The sequence below is a fragment of the Numida meleagris genome, chromosome 6 (assembly GCF_002078875.1).
Source record: "Numida meleagris isolate 19003 breed g44 Domestic line chromosome 6, NumMel1.0, whole genome shotgun sequence".
In the NCBI taxonomy this organism is placed as follows: Eukaryota; Metazoa; Chordata; class Aves; order Galliformes; family Numididae; genus Numida; species Numida meleagris.
In genome coordinates this window covers 38,176,766-38,196,581 of record NC_034414.1, presented here as the reverse complement: position 1 = coordinate 38,196,581, position 19,816 = coordinate 38,176,766, and the positions used below count along the sequence as shown (strand labels likewise).

The 19,816-nt window shown below is 38.8% G+C and overlaps 1 protein-coding gene across 7 annotated transcripts in view; it reads right to left on the bottom strand.

Annotated features, from left to right (window-relative positions):
* The window catches only part of MIPOL1 (mirror-image polydactyly 1), a 178,657-nt gene that overhangs the window by 30,685 nt on the left and 128,156 nt on the right, over positions 1-19,816 (bottom strand). For 6 of the 7 annotated variants that reach the window (XM_021401825.1, XM_021401828.1, XM_021401824.1 and 3 more), the window contains one exon: positions 18,657-18,751. In XM_021401825.1, the coding sequence (XP_021257500.1) occupies positions 18,657-18,751 (95 nt within the window). Of the gene's footprint in view, positions 1-13,539; positions 14,290-18,656; positions 18,752-19,816 lie in introns of those variants that run through there. The other variant, XM_021401829.1, reaches the window with a different exon arrangement.

Sequence of the window (19,816 nt, the reverse complement as noted above, 5' to 3'; positions counted from 1 at the left end):
GAAACTGATTCAGCACTGGATCCAAACTTTTTCTTGGAAAATAATCTGGGAATAAAACATTGATAGCATTTCAGGTTCCAAAATGTGAATCACCATAAATGTTTTCCCAGAAGCATAAGCACTATTTTTTTCCCCAGTGTTTAAATGGCCTCTTTAGTGCCTGTGATGCTATTCAATAGATTTTCAAAATAAAGATCAGAAGAATAATTCCCTAATGCTGGCACAGATAAATTGGACAGCTAGGAGTTTTCAAATCAATACTAATCGTCCCTGATGAAAACAGTATTAATTAAAATCATAAAGGCAAATAAATCAATCAAGCAGTAAAGTGCATGGTACCATTCAGAAATGACCAGCTGAAGAAAGCCTGTTACTAATAACCTTAGAAAATATCTGTACTTAATACAATGTTATCTTTATAAATCAGACATGACTGTGAATTTTATGGCTGTCCTGATTTGCTATTGTGATCACACGGCCTAACTCTCCCACTGAACCAGAAAAGCAAGAGGCAAATCTGTCTCGGACACAAGGCAGAAAGCCAGTCCTGCCTTCCAGCATAGCCAGGAACATCCAGCTGAGTAGATGGAAGAGAAGTATCTCTCCAGGAGAAGGCAATTAAAAGAAATACAAAGAATGGAAATGTGTTTCAAAGATGGAATAACTAAACACATTTGGAATTTGAGGGAGCGATGATCTAATGGATGAGCTGAGTAGCCCTAAAGCTAGAAACTTACACTGTAACTGAGCTGGGAAGGGGGATGCACATAGGGTTCTACCCTGTTATCATTACTTTTTTAGAGAACGATTCAGCTGGTGAAAGATCTTTGAATGTATTTAAAAAAAAAAAAAAGTGTGTTTTTGCTTGCTTGTTTTTCTTTTTGTTTTGAGTACACTTCCTGGTGCCCCAGAAAAGTAGAGTGAATTTAAACAGTTCTGTCTGATTTTTCTCACAAGAGTTTCTGAAAAACATGAAGCAACTCTGACCATAGTGGAACAAAGTGTTCTGTGCTCCAGCACATGCCTGGGCTGCGGGTACTGATGTGCAAGGAAAGGAAGTATGCCAATGAACTCTACATGACTGTGCCCAGCACACGGCTTCCCCACTGTCTTGATACTTGTGCTTTTCTGAGATGGCTGCTGAGTCACCAGGGAACTGGTGCTGCAGGCTGAGAGCCTTCATCCAGACTAGCACTGATGGTGTCTATCTTAAAGCTATCGCAGCCTGTCCTGCATAAAAATGAGATTGGTTTGGGGACTGCTATGTAGAAATACACCTAGCAAGTTGCCTCCTGAAAGCCACGTAAATGACATAATGGCAGTGTATTGCTATTCAGTAAGCCATGCCTTGCCTAGCTGCGGCTGCCAAACTCTTGTTCATATATAAATCATTCAGCTCCTTGGGCAGTTGAGCACTATGAAACAAGGCAGTTAAAACGATGGTTTAAATGATAAAGGGAACGCCTGGGAAATTTAATACAGGGGAAGTCTGCTTCTCTATTGTACCAGCGCTTACTGGGGTGATGGGGCAGGCTTGTCTGGGCCATTCTCCCTAGCACAAAACAAGGACACATGCTGTGGAATGATTTAGTAGATTGGAGATCAGAGCTCTGTCTTGAGTTCCCTCTTCTGTTTCAAGTATTCTATGTGGCACAGAACAAGTCACAACATGCTCACCTCAGCCTGCCATGCTGAAAATGGGAGTTAAGTACCTTTCCCTCATTTTTTGCCCTTGTTGAATTCTAAGCTTCTTGGCCCATGATTGCTTCCTGTTACATATGTGTACCACATCTGGAAACCTGAGGCCTTAATCTTGGTTCAAGACTCAGCGCAAACTTTTATTATTCATGGGAAGATACAAAAGAGCTAATTAACAGTATGTGTGTGCTGGCAATGCACATCAGCCTGGTTAACCTTAGAAGACAGATCCAGGTTTGGGACCTGCACGGATGAACCTCTGCAGCTTCTCACAAGGAGGCAGTTCCTGCCTTCCTGTTGTGGGTTCAGCAGCCATTGCCACCACGAGGTGTGAGCAGTGACAGCAGACTCCTGTCCGCTGTGAGCCCCAAAGCTGTGTTACCCAAGGATGTCCCTTGCATCCTCCCAGATGAAAGGGCCATCGGCAGGGTGGGCCCAGCAGATGGAAGCTGAACAGTGTCACTCTTCTTCAAATGTGAGGGATGAGACTGGTTGCTGCTAGAGAATGCTCAGTGAAGAGGGAGCTCCAAAGGGTAAAGGTTGGAAAGATACTGAAAAGTGATGCTGAGTTGATTTCTTTATCCTAAAACTCTTAAATCTGCTTCCTCACTTCTCTCTTCTTTTATCCTCATGAGTTTTGACCACCAGGCTACTGAAATAAAATCTGTGAAAGAGTAACATTTTTTGCACCCTTTAGCTCAGTTTGAGGAAAGAGGAAAATACCAGTGTTAACTTCATAAGGCAAGCGTTCATGAGAAAAACTACAGCTTTCTCTCTTTGCCAGCATATAATTTCTCCATAGCCAGCAGGTAAAAGTGAATCACTGTAGCAGGAAACATACTGGTTGCACTGAACCAAAGATCTAATTATTTTCTCAGGACCTGACATGGAAAATGAATGAGTATGAAAGCACTTGTGAAATCTAGCCAGCACTGAATTCAACAATGTTTGATTCATATTTCCCTTTTTTTTGGGCAGGACAAGATAATATACTATATTTATACATGTTCATTGAGTAGTCTGTTCTTCTCTGATAGGAGCAGTAACACTGCTCAAGAAAGAGAACTAAATTCCTACATCGCAAAGACAGTAATTCTTGTTTTACTGCCACAACGGGATAAGTATAGTAATATATGACTGTTTTGGTTAAAGATGGTAAGAAAGAAGAGCTAAATGGAAGAATAAGTAATGCTGTAACACATCCATTGACCTTAGGCTCACACTCCAGGCTCTGTATTATTCCTTTTTACAGAAACTGACTGAAATAAATAGATTGCAATGTTAGACAAACCTAGATAAAGATCCTGTCTAGCTCAGAAGGACAAGAAAAAAAACAATCTGAACAGTGTTACCTTTCCTTCTCCCCACTCCCTTTGTGTGAGGGACAAGTGAGGGACAAATTCACAGCACTCCTCCCTGGAGTCCTCCCACCAGTTCAATCCTCTTTAACGACAGTGGAAGTCATTAGTGCATTTCCTGTTGAGGACTACTAGGACTAAGCCTAGTAAAGAAATACTTGAATTTATTGTATCAAGAAGCTAAAGGCTGAGGCTAACAGTAGGTGCCTAAACCGTTCTCTATGTCTATTACAAAATACTTCCTGAAAATCTTACACCTTCCTCCTGATGTCCAGAAATGGAACACTAGAAGAGGAAGAGCATAAGAAAATATTGCTTTGTACATTCAAAAAGAGGTGCAAGATGCAGTTCCTTCAATAGTTTTTTTTTTTTTTTAAAATCCCAACAACCACCAAAAACAAACAAAACCAAACAAGCAAACAACAATAACAAGTAATCTAGATATTTGAAATTTTGGCCTGAAATTTGCTTAACTCGGTGACCATGGAATAGGTATGCAACAAACCCTTCAGGATAAATTGTGAATGCAAAGTGCACACTTTTTACCTTAACAAGATGCATAAGATCACAGCTTCTGAATCAAGCCTATGATATGCCCCTAAGTTATTTTTTCATGGACAGTGGGTGAGAGGATGTCATTCCTCTGTTTAATCAGGAGTTAAAGCCTGTACAGTAATTCCTTATTTTCACAATATTCCTTCTGACAAAGATAACAACCATAAGAATGGTTCCCAGCTGGCTAAACCTGACATACAGGTTTTGTTAATAAAAAAATGCATGACTTAATTAATGAAACGGATCTATTAAGACTGTCCCCCAATCTACTACAGTGGCCCCACCTACAGCTGAACTTCATATGACCTATCTTATGCAAAAAGTATTGTAATAACTTGCACAGGAAGTTGTGATAGAGGAAAGGTTGCTATGAAGAAAAACTATGACTCAGAGATGCATACAATGCCCCTAGAGGAGAAAGCTTAGTATTTTCACTTTTACTCAATGCTTTCTTTTACAATGAATAAATAATTGAAACTATTTTGTTAAGCTGTGTAAAATTGTTTCATCAAGAGTAATTACGTTTGATCTATTAGCACCTGATACTATCTATTGTCTAAATTGCCTGCATTCAATCCACGAATAAAGTCAACAGTATTAACGTCCATTATTGAAGCATTAGTTGAGCAAAAATCATTTTGAAGTATTTTTTGTTGTTGTAACCTTCCTTCTGGATAACCTTTGAAAGAATTACCATTATACCAACATCTTCTGAACCTTTATTTAGAGGCATGTTTTAATATAAGTTTGCAAACTCAGGATCTTTAAACTCACAGTTTAACTGTTTTGTTCTGGCAAGCATAAATCTGCAGCAATCTACTCATTTTACATGCTTCTCTGTTCCTGCCTAGCTGTCCCACACTAAATGGCTATCCAAATTCAACTCCATCAACTTTGGCAGGCTCAACACCTCCTTTGCTAAACCAGTTTTTTTTCCCTTAATCATAAAGAGCTGCAGTGTTACAAACAGAAAGAAGGAACTCTGCAACATTTCTACAGCAAAGTTATGTACATATGTTCACTGATTTGACCAAAATGTGAAATAATACAACTGTATTCACCTATCTAAAAAGCAGATATATTTTTCTGTCTTGCAGCATCATCATTTTAAAGCATTTCAAATACTTGCTACCTTTTAGTAGAGGAAATATTATGAACTATTTGAGATTACACTCTCACTTGAAGCAATGAATGCCACAGTCTTCTCCGGAATAAAAAGCTACTTTCTCTCCTTGGAATAGTAACTTTACAGTAATTTAGAGGAAGCAGGAGAAACAGTTGGTCATTAAACATTAAATGTATTAATGAGGTACTCACAGTATATCGTTTGTCTGGAAAAGGCAGTTCTGTACTTACATTTTAGAAGGACTGCTGGAATACAATAGCTACTGTGGTAAATTTAGGTTTCCCTCACTTAACTTTTAGCAGAATCTAATAAAGAAAACTTAAATCAATGTATTTTCCAAAAATGTATGAGTAGCACTATTCACATCTTACAGCTAGGGTAATCGAGAGGCAAAGAAAAAACATTCCAAAAGAGGCCCTTCATTTTCACTCCCCAAATGGAGACCTCTGGGACTTGATATTTACAGGTTTCAGGGACTTGCAGGTCCAGATGAAAACAATGCTAAATCAGAATACTGAAAGCAGAAGCCCCCCCAAAAAACTTGGGCAGCATGAAAAATTACCCACTACACCAGACTCATGTCATTCTGGACGTCCTGCTCAGTTCCTGGAATCCTCAGACCTGAGTATGTACGCACATGGAGCACTCTGAGGCACTTTCTCATTACCTCGTTGTTGGAAACTGCTTATTTAGGGCTCAGGAAAATGATCCAAAAGTGACACAGGCTATTTGGGATGCTAGTTTGCTTAATACAAGGGTTCATATGATTCCCTGGAGTACAGGGAAAAGTGACTAATAAGACGTTTGGTTCCTTAGGAGATATGAGAGCTGCTCCAAAAGTAATGTCTCCTATTTTATTATGCTGGTCCACAATGTCAGAGGCAGATGCTGTGGTATTGCAGTAGAGATTGAACCTTTCCACCAATATTCCATTACATTTTGTTGTTGCCGTGTGACAGATAACAGCAGAAGGGCAACCTGACAAAATGGCATTTGACATGAGAGTGTGTATGAAGCAAAGGTGTGCCACTGAATTCCTCCATGCAGAAAACACGGCACCCATTGACATTCACTGACACTTGCTGAACATTTCTGGAGACCAAACAGTGGATGTGAATGCACTGAGGTGGTGTGTGGTGCATTTCAGCTGTGGTAACAGTGATGTGAAAGCCAAGCCATGTTCCAGACGGCCATGAAGATTTTTATGAGTGCGCCATGCAGGCTCTTGTCCATTGCTGGCAAAAATGCACAGCTAATGGTGGTGATTATGTTGAAAAGCAGTGTTTTGTAGCTGAGAATTTGCTCTGTCAAATGGTGTTACTGTGTTCATTGTATCTGCTGCAATTTCCATGGAAATAAATAGGAGGTATTGCTTTTGGAGTGACCAATGTATAAACGAGAGATAATTTCTACACAGGGAAATTAATTCTGTCTTCTCCCAAGACACTATGAATCTCTTCTTTCTAGTTTCCTTTCCTAGTTCTTCAGGATCTATCAAACCTTAAAATAAAAATATTTTGATGAAGGCTTTGTGCATCGCCTTACCCTGAAGTTCTGACTTGTTTAAGTGGTTAGGTCAACTCTGTAAATTTTAGAAGGCACAAACAAATGATAATAGAAATTATCAGGACCACACCAGAACACAATCAAAATACTGTAAGAGTCCAGGGTAAATATATCTGTTTTTAAGGAACTCCAGAAAGGGAGACATAAAGAGAAAGAGCTTTTAGTACATTCTCTTGTCTTCTGTGACCTACTGTGGGGAAAACGAGCTGTTAGTTTTGTCTGAGAAAAAAAAGTTCATAGGAATTTCAAAGAAGAAAAAAGCTATAACTACAACTGTATGTTTTCCAGCAAGAAAATGACACAATTCAGAAGTTATTTCTAAGAGTGTGTATATGATGGGATTGTTTAGATGGGCAAAAGCTTTGGGAAACACAAAGCAAATATTTTACAACAAATGGAAAAAAAAATAGCAACCCAATAAAAAAAATCGAAATCCAAAATCTGCTGTATGCTTACAAAAGACAGTAACACCTTGCTTGTGCTTAAAACAAGAAAAAAATCACTGGCTGTTAAAGCTGAAGCAGAGAAAAACCTTCAGAGAGAGACTATGGGAATGCAAAATGGAGTATGACATTCTCTGAGTAACTATGGTGTGTCTGGGGTAGAACTTCAGTCACTGGCCCCATCAAGTACTGACAAAAGGAATGTGAGAACTGTTCCCAAGGTGAAAGAAGACAGGCTGAACAATCTGACTAATGGGATCACACTGAGCTAATGAGATCACTGAGACTTGCTTTGCTTCCGTTGGTGTATGTAAAAAGTGACTTTAAAAAAAAAATATCCTCTCTTTTAGTCAGCAGTGGGCTAAATCTTGAAGGATTTCTGAGAGACTGGGAAAAGAAGCATATCTTCAGATTTGTGTAGAAAGAGCCTATGAGGCAAGAACACTAAGTTCAGAAGTTTACAAATTGTGAGAGGGGTCTTTATCGGAGAGAGAAAAAAAAAAAGAAGAAACAGAAGGCTTGGACTTGTTAATACCTTATTGAACATACATTTATTGCTACTGCCCTGACATACATATGCAGAGGTTACAGACACTTTGCATTTGCACAAGCCCCTGGTTGCTCTCTCTCATAACCCTGCTGCAGACAAGAATAAAAGCCCGACTGCGCAGTAGCACCAAACCATCTTCGGCACATTCATAATTTACAAGCACTGACAAGACTCAGGGATGCTGTAAATAATATTACTGACTTCCAGAAGCAGTAGAAAATTTGCTTACTGAGTTAGTATCTTGGTTATGGTAGGCTGAAGGTATCCTGGAGATGATGCTAGACCAGCTCACGAAGTTTTAAAAATAAAATAGAACAGGTCCAAATAGCCAAGCATTGGTGGTGCCATTTAATTCTCCAGTGAGTGACTGGCAATCCAAGGTGGCACTCGCAGGTTCCTTCCCAGCTTCCTAAACGCAGACTCAGGTACCCAAACTTATGTATTCAACACCAAAAATGTTGGCTCCACTATTTAACAGGCAGATCTTCTGGGAGGCCTCTTGTAACCAGATTTTTTTTTAAAGCCTTATATTATTGAACAGATACTGGCCCGAGTCCAATCTACAACTGCAAATCCAAAGAAACAGCTCAGAGCAAACCAGCAGCCTTATTAGCTTTTAAAGATTTCATTTTCAAGAACTCAAGACCCTTTATTGACTAATGAAAGGTTGGGTCCCCAAGCCCGCAGACTGATGTTGCTTGGAACATATTTTAATCATTTTGGTGTGCTAGCAGCCATCTGTCTAAAGAGCTTTGATTGCAGAAATGCACTCTGAACTGCAGCTTCTTCTGACTCCAAACCCCTTCCGAAAGCCAAACGGAATCCATAGGCAATGCAACTTCGAGATACAATTCAAGGCCTCGTGATGTGATAAGACTGCTTTTATTATTTAGCACATCATTTGGTTTAATGACACCACAGATAACAGATACACTAAAAAGATACTATTGTCATCTCCTATCTTGTAACAGTAAAATCCAACTGTGAGCTCTCTTTGTTTCTACCCGACACTTCTTTCTTACTATGCTATTTTCAAAGAATAAAATGAAGGTAAATGAAATTTTTTTTCCCCTGCTTCAAGCACCCAAACAAATGCCTAATAAATAAATGAAAAAAACCACGTATGAGTACTCTTTCTTTTTTCACTACTTTCCTACTTTGTTTTGCAAAAAAGAAACAGAAGGGAAGCAAACAAATCCCAAATAAACTACTGTATTTACGGTATAGTCTGTTGGTTTTTGGGCAGATACTATTTTCACACGGTAGTCTAGTCTGGCCAGCACTGAATACAAATTTACACCGAAGGAGAGAGATCCCTTACAGTTACAGTTTTCATGATAGTATTTGCAAACATTTTACACAATTACCCTAATTATTTCCTACACAAATCCTTAAAACAATCTGGGCAATTCAAACCCTACTTTGTGGTGACCAGTGTTTTCATCATGTTGTCTACCAATTGGTACAGACACATGCTGTGAAATCCACAAGCTCAGAAGCAAAAATGTCAAGCATGAATCAAAAATCTTGAAATTATCAGAGCCAAGAAATTTCTTTCAAATACGAAAGCAGTATCCCTAAGGACTGATATGTGATAAGGCAGCATAAAAATGCCTCTCCCAAACACAGAGTAGACAGAGAGGTGGGTTCCGTGTGGCAGTCCATGACTTCATTTGATTTAATTATGAGCAGCCCCATTGGGTTGCACCTTGAGATTACAGGACATGCTGAGATTAGATTCTTGTCCCTAAGAATCTAGGGACACAAGTCACCAGGTACCAAAAGAACATGGTGTTACCACATACCAATACTGTATGTCTCACTTCAGCAGCCTTCGTACTAGCTTTATTCACTCCACTCTCAGGCTTGATAGGGGATTTGTTTCAGTTAGTGGAGTGAAGAATGGGAAATTAAGAAACAAAGCCCCTATCAAGCCTGAGGGTACAGCGAAAAAAATTTCTTCCTGATCCCCAAACAGGCTTTCAAACCCACTGCAACTTAAAAATTAAGTTCAATTATGTTTGCTAAGAGCAGCAAAGTTTTCAAGCTGCAGATGTGAGAGCAGAGCCTATGTGCTCTTCTCTGGGATTTTCCAGGCTGCAGTATGACAAGACATTATCCTTCAGCAGTTTATAGTCTCTCACCTATTAGTGCTTGCTGCTGCTCCTGTGTCACTGCTAACAATCATGATCTGTATTGCCAGTGAATACACTTCTGGGTGGTTGTGCTCCAATCTGTATCACTGGTATAGTACAGATGAAGGGAAGATACAAACAAGATATGAAGTGTCTCAGGTAGGAGAAGAAATGTAAAGTCACTTGGATTGCTGACTGTATGCTTGGCCTAACTTCCTCCTTGCCCTCATATGGCTCTTCTTGCCCAGCTAACAGCCAGACAAGCCCCTCTGCCAGGAAGACAGTGATGCTGCACTGCTGCATACATATCTTCTTGATGTTGGTGGAAAAAGCTATCTGTGTGTTCTGGGCCTGTTTTCCTTTCTCTCATGACAATATGAACTGCAGCTTCTAAATGAAAAGCATTATGAATATATTGTATTTTATTCAAATATTTCAAAGGGTTAGAACTGTGCAAATCCCAGGAGGGTTGTTTCTTCACTGGAAAACTGACCGAAATCATCAAATCCATCCCTATTCCTACAATGGAAAATGACAGCCATCACACCTATGCTGGAAGAATTATTCGTACCAGATGAGCAACACATCATTATGTAATTTTGGACACAATATTAAAAGCCTTTCGCTTCCAAAACACAGACCTCTATCTCATTAGTTAGCAAAGCAGCTGTGGATGGAGTGTAAAAATATGACACCTTCCAGGGAAAGTCAACAGCAAGATAAGCATGTAGCAACTTAACAAATCCTCTACCTAAAAAAAAAAAAAAGCAGCTGAATAAAGACAATATCTTACTCTCAGCATAACAGGTGAGCAGTCCTCTAGCTCTCATTCTGCAACAGGCAGAGAAAGCACTTCTTTTCGCACCTGAATTCTGACTTGTTTCCTAAATGAAGTTTTCCACTGACTCAACCGGGAGCAGGGCTAAGCCCAAGAAGCAATGTTATGTCTAGCACTGCCTGAAAATTTTTCATGTGGAAAGTCTTCTCAACAAACAAATGTTTTTCTATTGGAAGACGTAAATTCCAGTGAAAAAAATATGTTGGCTTCCTGTGGCAAATTTCTAAGAGAAAGTTTTCCTTTCAATTTCAGATTTCAACTTTAAATGCTATTTTGTTTCAGCCCTTCAACAGAAGAGAATTGAACCAGAAAACAAGTCAAAATGATTTTTTTTTTCCACTGAATTGACATTTTAACATAGAAACATGTCCTGTGAAAAATCAATAGAAATAAATGGCATTTAAAGTCCTCCAGACAATGTTACGACTTTATTTCTAAATACCATACTCAAAACAAAAGAAATTCCCTTTAACACACTATTTGAGGGGCAAGTTGAATTCTCTTTGTTGTAGTTTTAGATTTTCTTCTAAACTTTTCATGGGAAAATTTGTCTTCCAAACTGCTCTTACTACACAGTTTTTCTGTACTTCTTGCTTTAGAGAAGGCTTTTTTAAACATCCTGTGTCTGTTTTCTTTCTCTGACTTTACATCTCCAGAAGTATGCCAGAAAATGGTAATACTTTGTTATGTACAAATAAAGCAGATGAAGAAGAAATCAGAGAGTTAGACTAGATGGTCCTTAAAGGTCCCTTCCAACCTAAACCATTCTGTGCTTCTGTGATTAGCGATGTGATTCATCAATATTCACCCAACGTTTAAATTGCACAATCAGAACATTTAGCCTCTGGTCACACACCCTTTCTACCAAGGAAAAGATTTCATAATCCTACAAATGCTCTGTATAGCTTTTTGAACATTCCTTTTCAAGTATGTACTTGAAAAGAAGTATATACTTCTGATTAATACAGCATTGATATTAACTTCACTGATCTAAATACCCCAATTTTTACAAGTATATCTACGGTAGTATATTTTGTATTAACAATTAGCTCCAAACTATCAGCTGGTTGCTTGCAGGTAGTTATTCCAGAGCCTTTAAACCTTCCTTCCAATAATTCCACTTTATTAGGCTTTAACAAATTTTAAAAACAATTCCTAGAAACCTCTAGCTATGCATTTATTCCAAAAAGCACAGAACAAAATCACACTTCTTAGACTTTTCAGCTCACTGTGAAACCAAGAAGGTTAGAGCAGAAAACCACAGAGAACCCAGGTGAAACAGAGGGGGAAGAGAATCAGCATGAACCAAGGAGAGCTGTTAACAGAAAGCCAGCCACGCGGTGCATACAGTCATGGGACCATAGCAGCATCCACTGGCAAGGAATTCCTTTCTGTCAAGCCAATCTGTGCTCTTAGAGAAGAGCAGAAAGCCATCTGAAAAAGCCTATCATAGCAAAACTGACAAGGTAATTGTTCTTTCAGTTCATGTTAGCCCACAGAAGGCGATAGGAAGAAGTCTGTGCAAGTCTGATGAAATACACCATAATCTGCTGTGCAGTACTTCTAGCTTTAATGGTTTTGGCACAACATGGGGCTGATCAGTCCACAACAAATTTAAAAAACTGGAGAAAGTTTGCCAGTATAACACACCCACTGACAGAAGCAGTAGCAGACTCAGCTCAGGGAACGGTAGGAGTTAAAACCGCATCTGTGAGCTTGTGAAGCACTTCAGTCCATACTCATGCTGCCCACATTCCTCCTCACATTTGCTGCTTAGTGGTTCCTATTGGCAAAGCACCTCTGAAGGCCAAGAGCCAGCCAGTGGAAACATTATGCACAAAGTTTTCATTAAATGTAGGTCAGACCAATCCATGCCTGAGTCAACAGCAGCACAAGGCAGCGCGAATGTTCGATGTCCACCCCAGGACTGGCTGCAGGGATGGCATGGGCTAGCTTGTTGCACCAGCAGCGGGGATCTGTGGCAGTGCAGTGCTTCCTCTCCCTCCCCATTTTCATTAATCATGAAAGCTGAGAAGGAAATTATTTTTCCATGCTGCAACTTTTTTTTCCCAATGTGATGGGAAAATCTTCAAAATCATGTCAGGGCAAAAAGAGAAACTTTCAAAACCTTTCTCTGTGTGCGCGTGTGTGTGTGTGTCTGAATGAATGAATAAGAGTATGCTGATGGCTAAAATATTCCACTGGGAGGCAAAGAAGAAAAACACCATCCTTCCAAACAGGCTCAGACACTGCTCTGCTTTTTCACTGCCTGCCAAATAGGTGCTGTAAACACCAAGCTTATGATCCATACTGGAGTCTCTCTATACCATTCCTCTTCTGGGCAAATGGTCAGGTGTTAACTAGAGTACACATGAGGATTTGGTCTGCCACACTCCTAAGGAACTCCCTATCCACTGACTTATAAAGTCAGTCTCTCTGGCAATCATTGCTAGAAAATAAAGCAATTACAGAAGGAAAGAATAACCAATTGCAGGCTAGAGAACATGAAGTCTGAGAATGGGGTGAGGGGAAGAGGACAATAAACCCAATAAAATGTGAAATAAGTATGGATAACAAGGCAGGACTCTGTTGTCTGTTCACCTGCACCTAGACACTGCGAGTTAGAGCCATCTCAGCAGCCCTGATAACGCTTTATGCAACTGCTTTGTCAAAGCAGAGCAGCCAGCAGATCCATTTCCCCCCCTTCAGCTATCTGTTCCAGTTTGTGAAACAGCCCTCCAAACCTGGGAATTTTATTTCCCGTACCACTAACAAGAATGATGACATCACATGCAATAAGGAGACACAGAAAAAAAAAATAGCGGTTTATCAGTGGGAATTTGCTTGTAGAGTAAGAAAGAACACATCAATCACAAACAGCAACACTTCGGGGGCTGCAGCACTCTGCTTGGACGCAGTACAATAACATAGCAGGAACCTGAACCCACAGTTCACACAGACTAAGTTCCAGCTCATAAGTACAAGGGTGCTGGCTCCTCTGGCTCCCACAAATTGACTAAAATTCACTGAAAGCCCCACAAGTTGCTCAGAGAAGGTGGGATTTTAACCAATCTGATAGAGAAATACAAGAAATACAAAAAAAAAAAAAAAAAAGCAAACCATTCTCAACCAATTTCAGCACTCAGTTCAATAAACAGGAAGAATACACATACAGAAAAAAAAGGCTGAATCTTCATTCAGTGCATGTCCAAATCTCCCACAGAAATCAGTGGGACTATGTAGGGAACAAACTAAGAAATACAGCTTGGGTAGTACACGAGTTTGGTTTTTTTTTATATAGTAACAAAAGACAAAAGAAAGCTTAGTGTTCCCTTACGGAGACATTGTTTTCTGTATGTTGAGCCATATCACATTGCAGAGGGTTAGGTTCCTTCTCACAAGAAGACATACCACACTGTCTCTCACTGTACAATGCATGCAAACATCTCATCTCTGGTATAAAAGATAATATCTCCTCTTCTTGGTAGTTGGAAATTTGCTTAGCTCAAGATTTATGTTGGAAGACAGACGTCTGAAACTCTTGGATAAACGGAAGGCATTGCTGCAAGGACACAGAATACCGAAAACATAATTGCCATTTTCTCCTCTGATCTCCTCAAAATTGCTCTGCAAAAACAACACTTCTTAATGACCACAGCTAGCCACATTATGATATGTCTAAATCAGCTAACACTGACACTACAGTGCCAGAATAGCAGTGAGCAGACAGGTTGAAAAGAGCAGGAAAATGAGTCAATGAATGTAACTGAAAAAGATATGAAAACTAGCAATGAAAAGAGCAGTTCTTCGAGGTCAGCTGCAGTGGCAGGTGGTCAAGGTGTCCTGCTTCAGCTGCAGAGGAAGAACTGAGATCACTGCTCTGTGCTAATGGCTGCAGCCTCACTCATCCCAGTGTGAATGGGTTCCAGTTCATTTGGACTGGGCAGCCGGGCAGTAGAGTAGTCCCATCTCCTACTACACATCCTGTAAGCAGGAGATAAATCCAGCCTGGAGAAATCTCTGAAAAAGACAGAGGTGGCAAAACAAAGAAGCTGAAATATTTGAGCAGAGGTCAGTCGGAGAACGGGAAACTAAATATTTAGGTAGTTGTATTCTGACTTGCCACTACAGTGCCTGTGAAGGTGAATGCTGTATACAAAAGGATGATTACTGGTGTTACATAGAATATTTGATAGTTTATAACAGTCCTTATTACCAGAACAAGAAGACAGAATAACAGTAATAATTATATCACTAAATATCCATTTACAGAACCCATGGAGCAGTTCTAAAATGGTATCATTCAAGTGTTATAATCCGTAACATTGGCCAGGAATCTATAGAACGGAGGTAAATTAAACATGTACCATTGCACTCAGAACTAGAATAGGATACAGCCCTTTTTTTCCCCCCAGAAATGCAGATATTGCCTTGCAAAGCATCCTTCTTCATCTATTTCTCCTGATTTAGTTCTGCAATTAAAATGAAAATTGAGTTTGTGCTTATATGTCTTTCAGTTGAGGAAATCATAAAAAAATCTCAATTCTCTTCTTTTTCAACTCCATCAATTTCCATCTTTAAAAAGATCAACTCGCACATCATTTTACAACAGAATTTGTGGGAAAAGTATATGTACCTCTAAAAAATCAATTGTTTTTTTTGACTGTTTGCTTGTGCTACTTAAACCATAAATTCTAGGTTAACTGAAGCAGCAGAAGCACCAGCAGCTTTTGGATTGAAATCTTATTAAATCTCTTCAATAGTTTATAACTTTTAAAAGTGATACAACTGTTTAGGTAGCAAGAGAAACTGCCCATGTTGACTGAATGCCTGATTCTAAAAATATTTATTTCAGATCATAGTACTCTCTATTACAAGGGATCTCACTGAAGTTAGACTTCTATCTCATTATTGAAAATTGTCACATAATTGTAAAATACAACACGTTTTTCTTGCATGCTGGCTGCACTTTATCAATTCTACCTTTCACCATGCAACTCCCAAGACTGGGAAATGCATCTGCCCTTAAGACTTCAACCCTTCAGGTAACAAATTACAATTTCATTTTAACATTGCAAGTTTCTTCAAATGTCTGTTCAATAGGAAACTTGCTGCAATAAATGTAAGTTTCTTCCTACTGTAACTTCCAGCCTGTAGCTATTACTGCATCTCACACATTTCAACAACAAATTGCAAGTACCGCTGGATAAATATTTTTTCCAAAGTTCTTACTGTCCTTACTGTTCTTACTGTCTCCTCCCCTGTGAACATCAGATTTGGCAAATATATGGCTTTTAGAGGGCTTGATTAAATCATGAATGAAACTCATAACTATCACTGAAATAACTACTCACACTTACTAATAGCATTCCTAAATTTTACCTTACAGACCTAATTAATTCCTATCGCTGGACACACCCATTCTTTCCTTCATTTCATTCAAAGGTGTTTAAACACAAATGTACATTTCTTACACAGCGGTGGAGCAAAAAATTAGTTTTACTGAACTGGGCAACACTACATCTGACCCCAACATGAAACCTACAAAAACATACTTTTAAGCAGAGATAGTCCTGTATTTATATTCCGCTCTCTCACCTTTCTTTGCAATGGAGGTTGAATCGTAGACACATTATTTTGCTCTACTAGATATAATCTGTTCAAATTATTTACCTATGAAAACTCCCAGTGCCAGAGCTTTTCAGTGAAGTATTGTAGTTTTTTTTCAAAGTTGAAAAAATATATATGTACTTCCCCATATAAAAATATATTCCTCATTACATAGTCATACTGTTGTATCTAATATGTGAAAAAATAATCAGTATGCAACAGCAAATGTCTATGCCAGCATTTTACGTGTAGCAGAAGTACACTTCTGAAGCATTACTGAAATAGAAGGAAACTGGTTATAGAAATGGGTAGACTATAACTGAAAAATATGCAAATGAAATACTTATGATGACATTCAACAACAGAACTATGTGAGAAAGTGGCAGTGGGATTAACACTCCCACATAGTTCAGTTATTTGGATATAGCCTCTTTCAGGCATTGATGATCTATGATTTGCATTAATCCCTAGCTTAAATAGCACTGTGGTGAAACAATTACCCTAGTAAGCTAGAAACTCTATACCGTTTCTAACTGTTATGCAAATTTTCATTTCTGATAAGCATTTTCAGGTTACTTTCCAGAAAATTCAACTTTCCTTTTGAGACATGACACAGGAACAATATAGAAAGAGTAAACAGAAGTGGTGAACTTGCCCAACTTTACTGTAAGCCAACTTCCTCTCCCTTCTGTATCTGAATTAGATTTCTCCGCCTTTTCTTTTCCCTCATTTTTATTTCTCCTGCCCTTTAAAGAAGACTATATTGTTCTGGGACCTGCTCTCTCTTAAAAAAGTCAAAATTCATATGAAAATCAGTGTTTCATTAAAATGAACTCTGGGGGAATAAATAATTTTAATTTTGGTTTGGATCTTGCAAACCTCGCTCCTATCTTCCTCGAAACTTCTCTTCCAGCTAGCAGTCACTTTTTACTTCATCAGACCAGGTTACTCTGAACTTTATCAAGTCCATTACTGGAAATCACCAACATATGAAACAGAGTAAGTTTTCACTCATTTGAGATGGCCTGAGAAAATGCATTGCTTTGCTATTCATGGTTTTTGTGACCAATCCCATATTGGTCTGATATGGTTTTTCACACACATGCCATACACTCTTTTCTTCATCTGTCTTATCTGGTATGGGAGCTACTCAGTGACTCTCTAAGGACAGTGACAAAAGAGATAAAATCATTTTTGATGTTCTGAATTATCATACAACTTGAATAACTAAGTAATGAAAAAACATTCTTGCCCAAAAGGATATTCAGGTGACTATTGTCACAACTTATAAGTAAATCTTGTAAAACATCATCATCAAATTTACAATGAAATTTTGCCTGTTCAAAGTAAGAGCCAAAACTTACTAACATGCTACTTTCTAATGGCGATTCCTGCAAGTCATTATTATTTTCTGAGATTTAAGTTATTTACAAAAGTAAATTACAGCTGCTGTCTACTGCACTTGTTAAATACTGCATATTAGAGCAAGCCTGAAACTATCTCAACAGTCTAACTCAAAAGTCAATGAAAAATCCCCTACAATGTGCAGATCAACACAAGCAAAGTCTCTATTTCTGAAATATCAATATAAAAATTGCATTCCTCTTTGAAAATTATTCTACAAATCCCATTTAAGTGAGTAATAAGGGCACCATAATAAATTCTTTCTAGCTTGGTAAATCATACCATAACTTGTGCACACACTAAATGCTGACCAAATTCATTAAAAGCAATAATCACAAATTGCTTGGGGTTTCTATTCACTATTAACAGGTTTTAAATAAATGCCTGTGAGATTTCAGAACAGAAGTTGTTTTTGAAACTTCCCTCCAAGGTTTTAATAAACTTAATGAGAAGGGGAAACTCTAAAAACCTCTAGAAACCTGAGTATTTTTCACTTGTAAATGCTGAAACACTGAAAACACACACAGTTCTGCAATTGCATTTTTTTTAGTCATAACTAACTAGTTCCGTTTATTTCCAATGAACATAATATTCACACTACATTTATTATTTACCTCTGAAGCCCACATCCCTCATCACAGACATTCAGCCTTTAGAGTCACAATTTTCTGCTGTGTTGATGCCAGTTCTGCTGCCTCTAACCTGCTGGCAGCTCTGTATCCCCTCTCACATAGGAGGTCAGGATGAAATGAGAGCTGTAACCCAACATCACTCCATAAAACAACCTAACTCCTTCACTGGACCACACAGAGCTCTTCCTTAGGGATTACCATTCACTGGTCCATGCAAATGTTCAGTGCAGCCCATCTAAATTAACGAGAGAATGGCTATTTCTCTTATTCTATGTACTGCTACAGAGCATAAGGAATTAAAACACATACTTTGTGTTGGGAGTTAGAAAAGTAAACAGGCTTTAAAAATTACTGATTATTTTAAAATCTATGTTGATAAGGTTATGTATGTGCAAACAGGGAAGAAATAAGCACCTATGGCTACTAGTTCTTTTACCTTTGTATTTTTAAGCGAATGAATCATTATTAGACAGGTTTTTCATTCTTATGAGAATTAACTACCAGCAGCCTTCCCCTTCTTTTAGAAGAAACTATTACAATATTTAGGCTACAAGAGAAGGACTTCTATTTCAAAGAGGTGGTTGGTGAGCAGCAAAGCAGAAATGCAGCTTTGATTCATTGATGTATTCACATTTCCAACAAATACCTATTTGATAAAGCTATTTCCTTACTTAGAGTCAGACACCATACAGAAAATTTCCCCTATGAGTCACTGATTTATTTTGGTATTAATTATTTTACCTGTAATGTGCGTGCAATCTCTCAATTTCTTCTTCTAACTTTTTGCACTGCTGAAGAGTGGTTTCTTTTTCTTGTTGCAGGGCTATCAATTCTGCCTGCAGAATGGTAAACAAAGGATAAACAATTTATACAGAATATCCATATTTCTTTGAAAACATTGCAATCATTTCAGCCATGTTTTACTGTAATACATGTACTTAGTTATGCTATTCCGTAACACTGCCTGTGCAATTTTTAGGAAAAATATTTATTTCTTGTAGCATTATAATTGTTTATTATTCCTTTTCCCAGCAGGATGATGTTTTTTGAAGGGTTTCCCTTTCATACACAGTAAACTTTTTGAAGGGTAAGGTTAGCCATACGCAGTTGAGCCAAGTGTTTCTCTGGAAGCATATTTCATTGTTATATAACATTCCTACTGCAAAATTCTGTAACCAACATACTGTGGTGAGTGAAGCTACTGAGTGAAGCAAAGCCCTCAACCTTCAACTACTGATGTGCACCTCTTGGTCAGCACGTGGCCATGCTGCAGCTTCTGTCCTAGGAGCCACCCGACATTACCAGTGAGGTCTGCTGAGACCGGCAGTGCTGGATTACTCCAGGAGCTGGCTGCATTCCCATCCAGAACCTGGTTTATGGTGGGGCGAGGGACTCCCTGAGCAGCCACTGCCATCTCCCACCTGTGCATCGTCCCGGATGTTCCCCTGCCTTTGTTTGTTGGTGAGGAGCTGAGCAGCCTGTGACTCACAGCCACGGTGGAGACTGCGCGGCTGGTAGGTCAGGAAGGCAGCCAGCCCCAACATGGCGCTATGGGTAGCGAGGAGGAAGGAGAAATAGCACTCATGCATATTTAATAAGGCTCTACAGCTTAATCACCATTAATTTTAAAATGTCCAATTTCAATAGCACTGCAGAACTCCCTTGAGGGCCCAGATACCATATAAATTATCTTATAATCAGTGGATGATTAATTGTTGTAACAACAAATAAGACTGGGCTTGCACAGCAATTCCTTGACACATGAGCCTGAGCATTGGGCTGGTTTCCAATGTTTCTAATTCAGGGTGTAAGTTATTAGTTGTACAAATTGTAGAGCCTCAAACCAAGAGGTACGTGTGAGAGAAATGCTGCGGTGAATTCTGCCAACTTCTCAGGACACC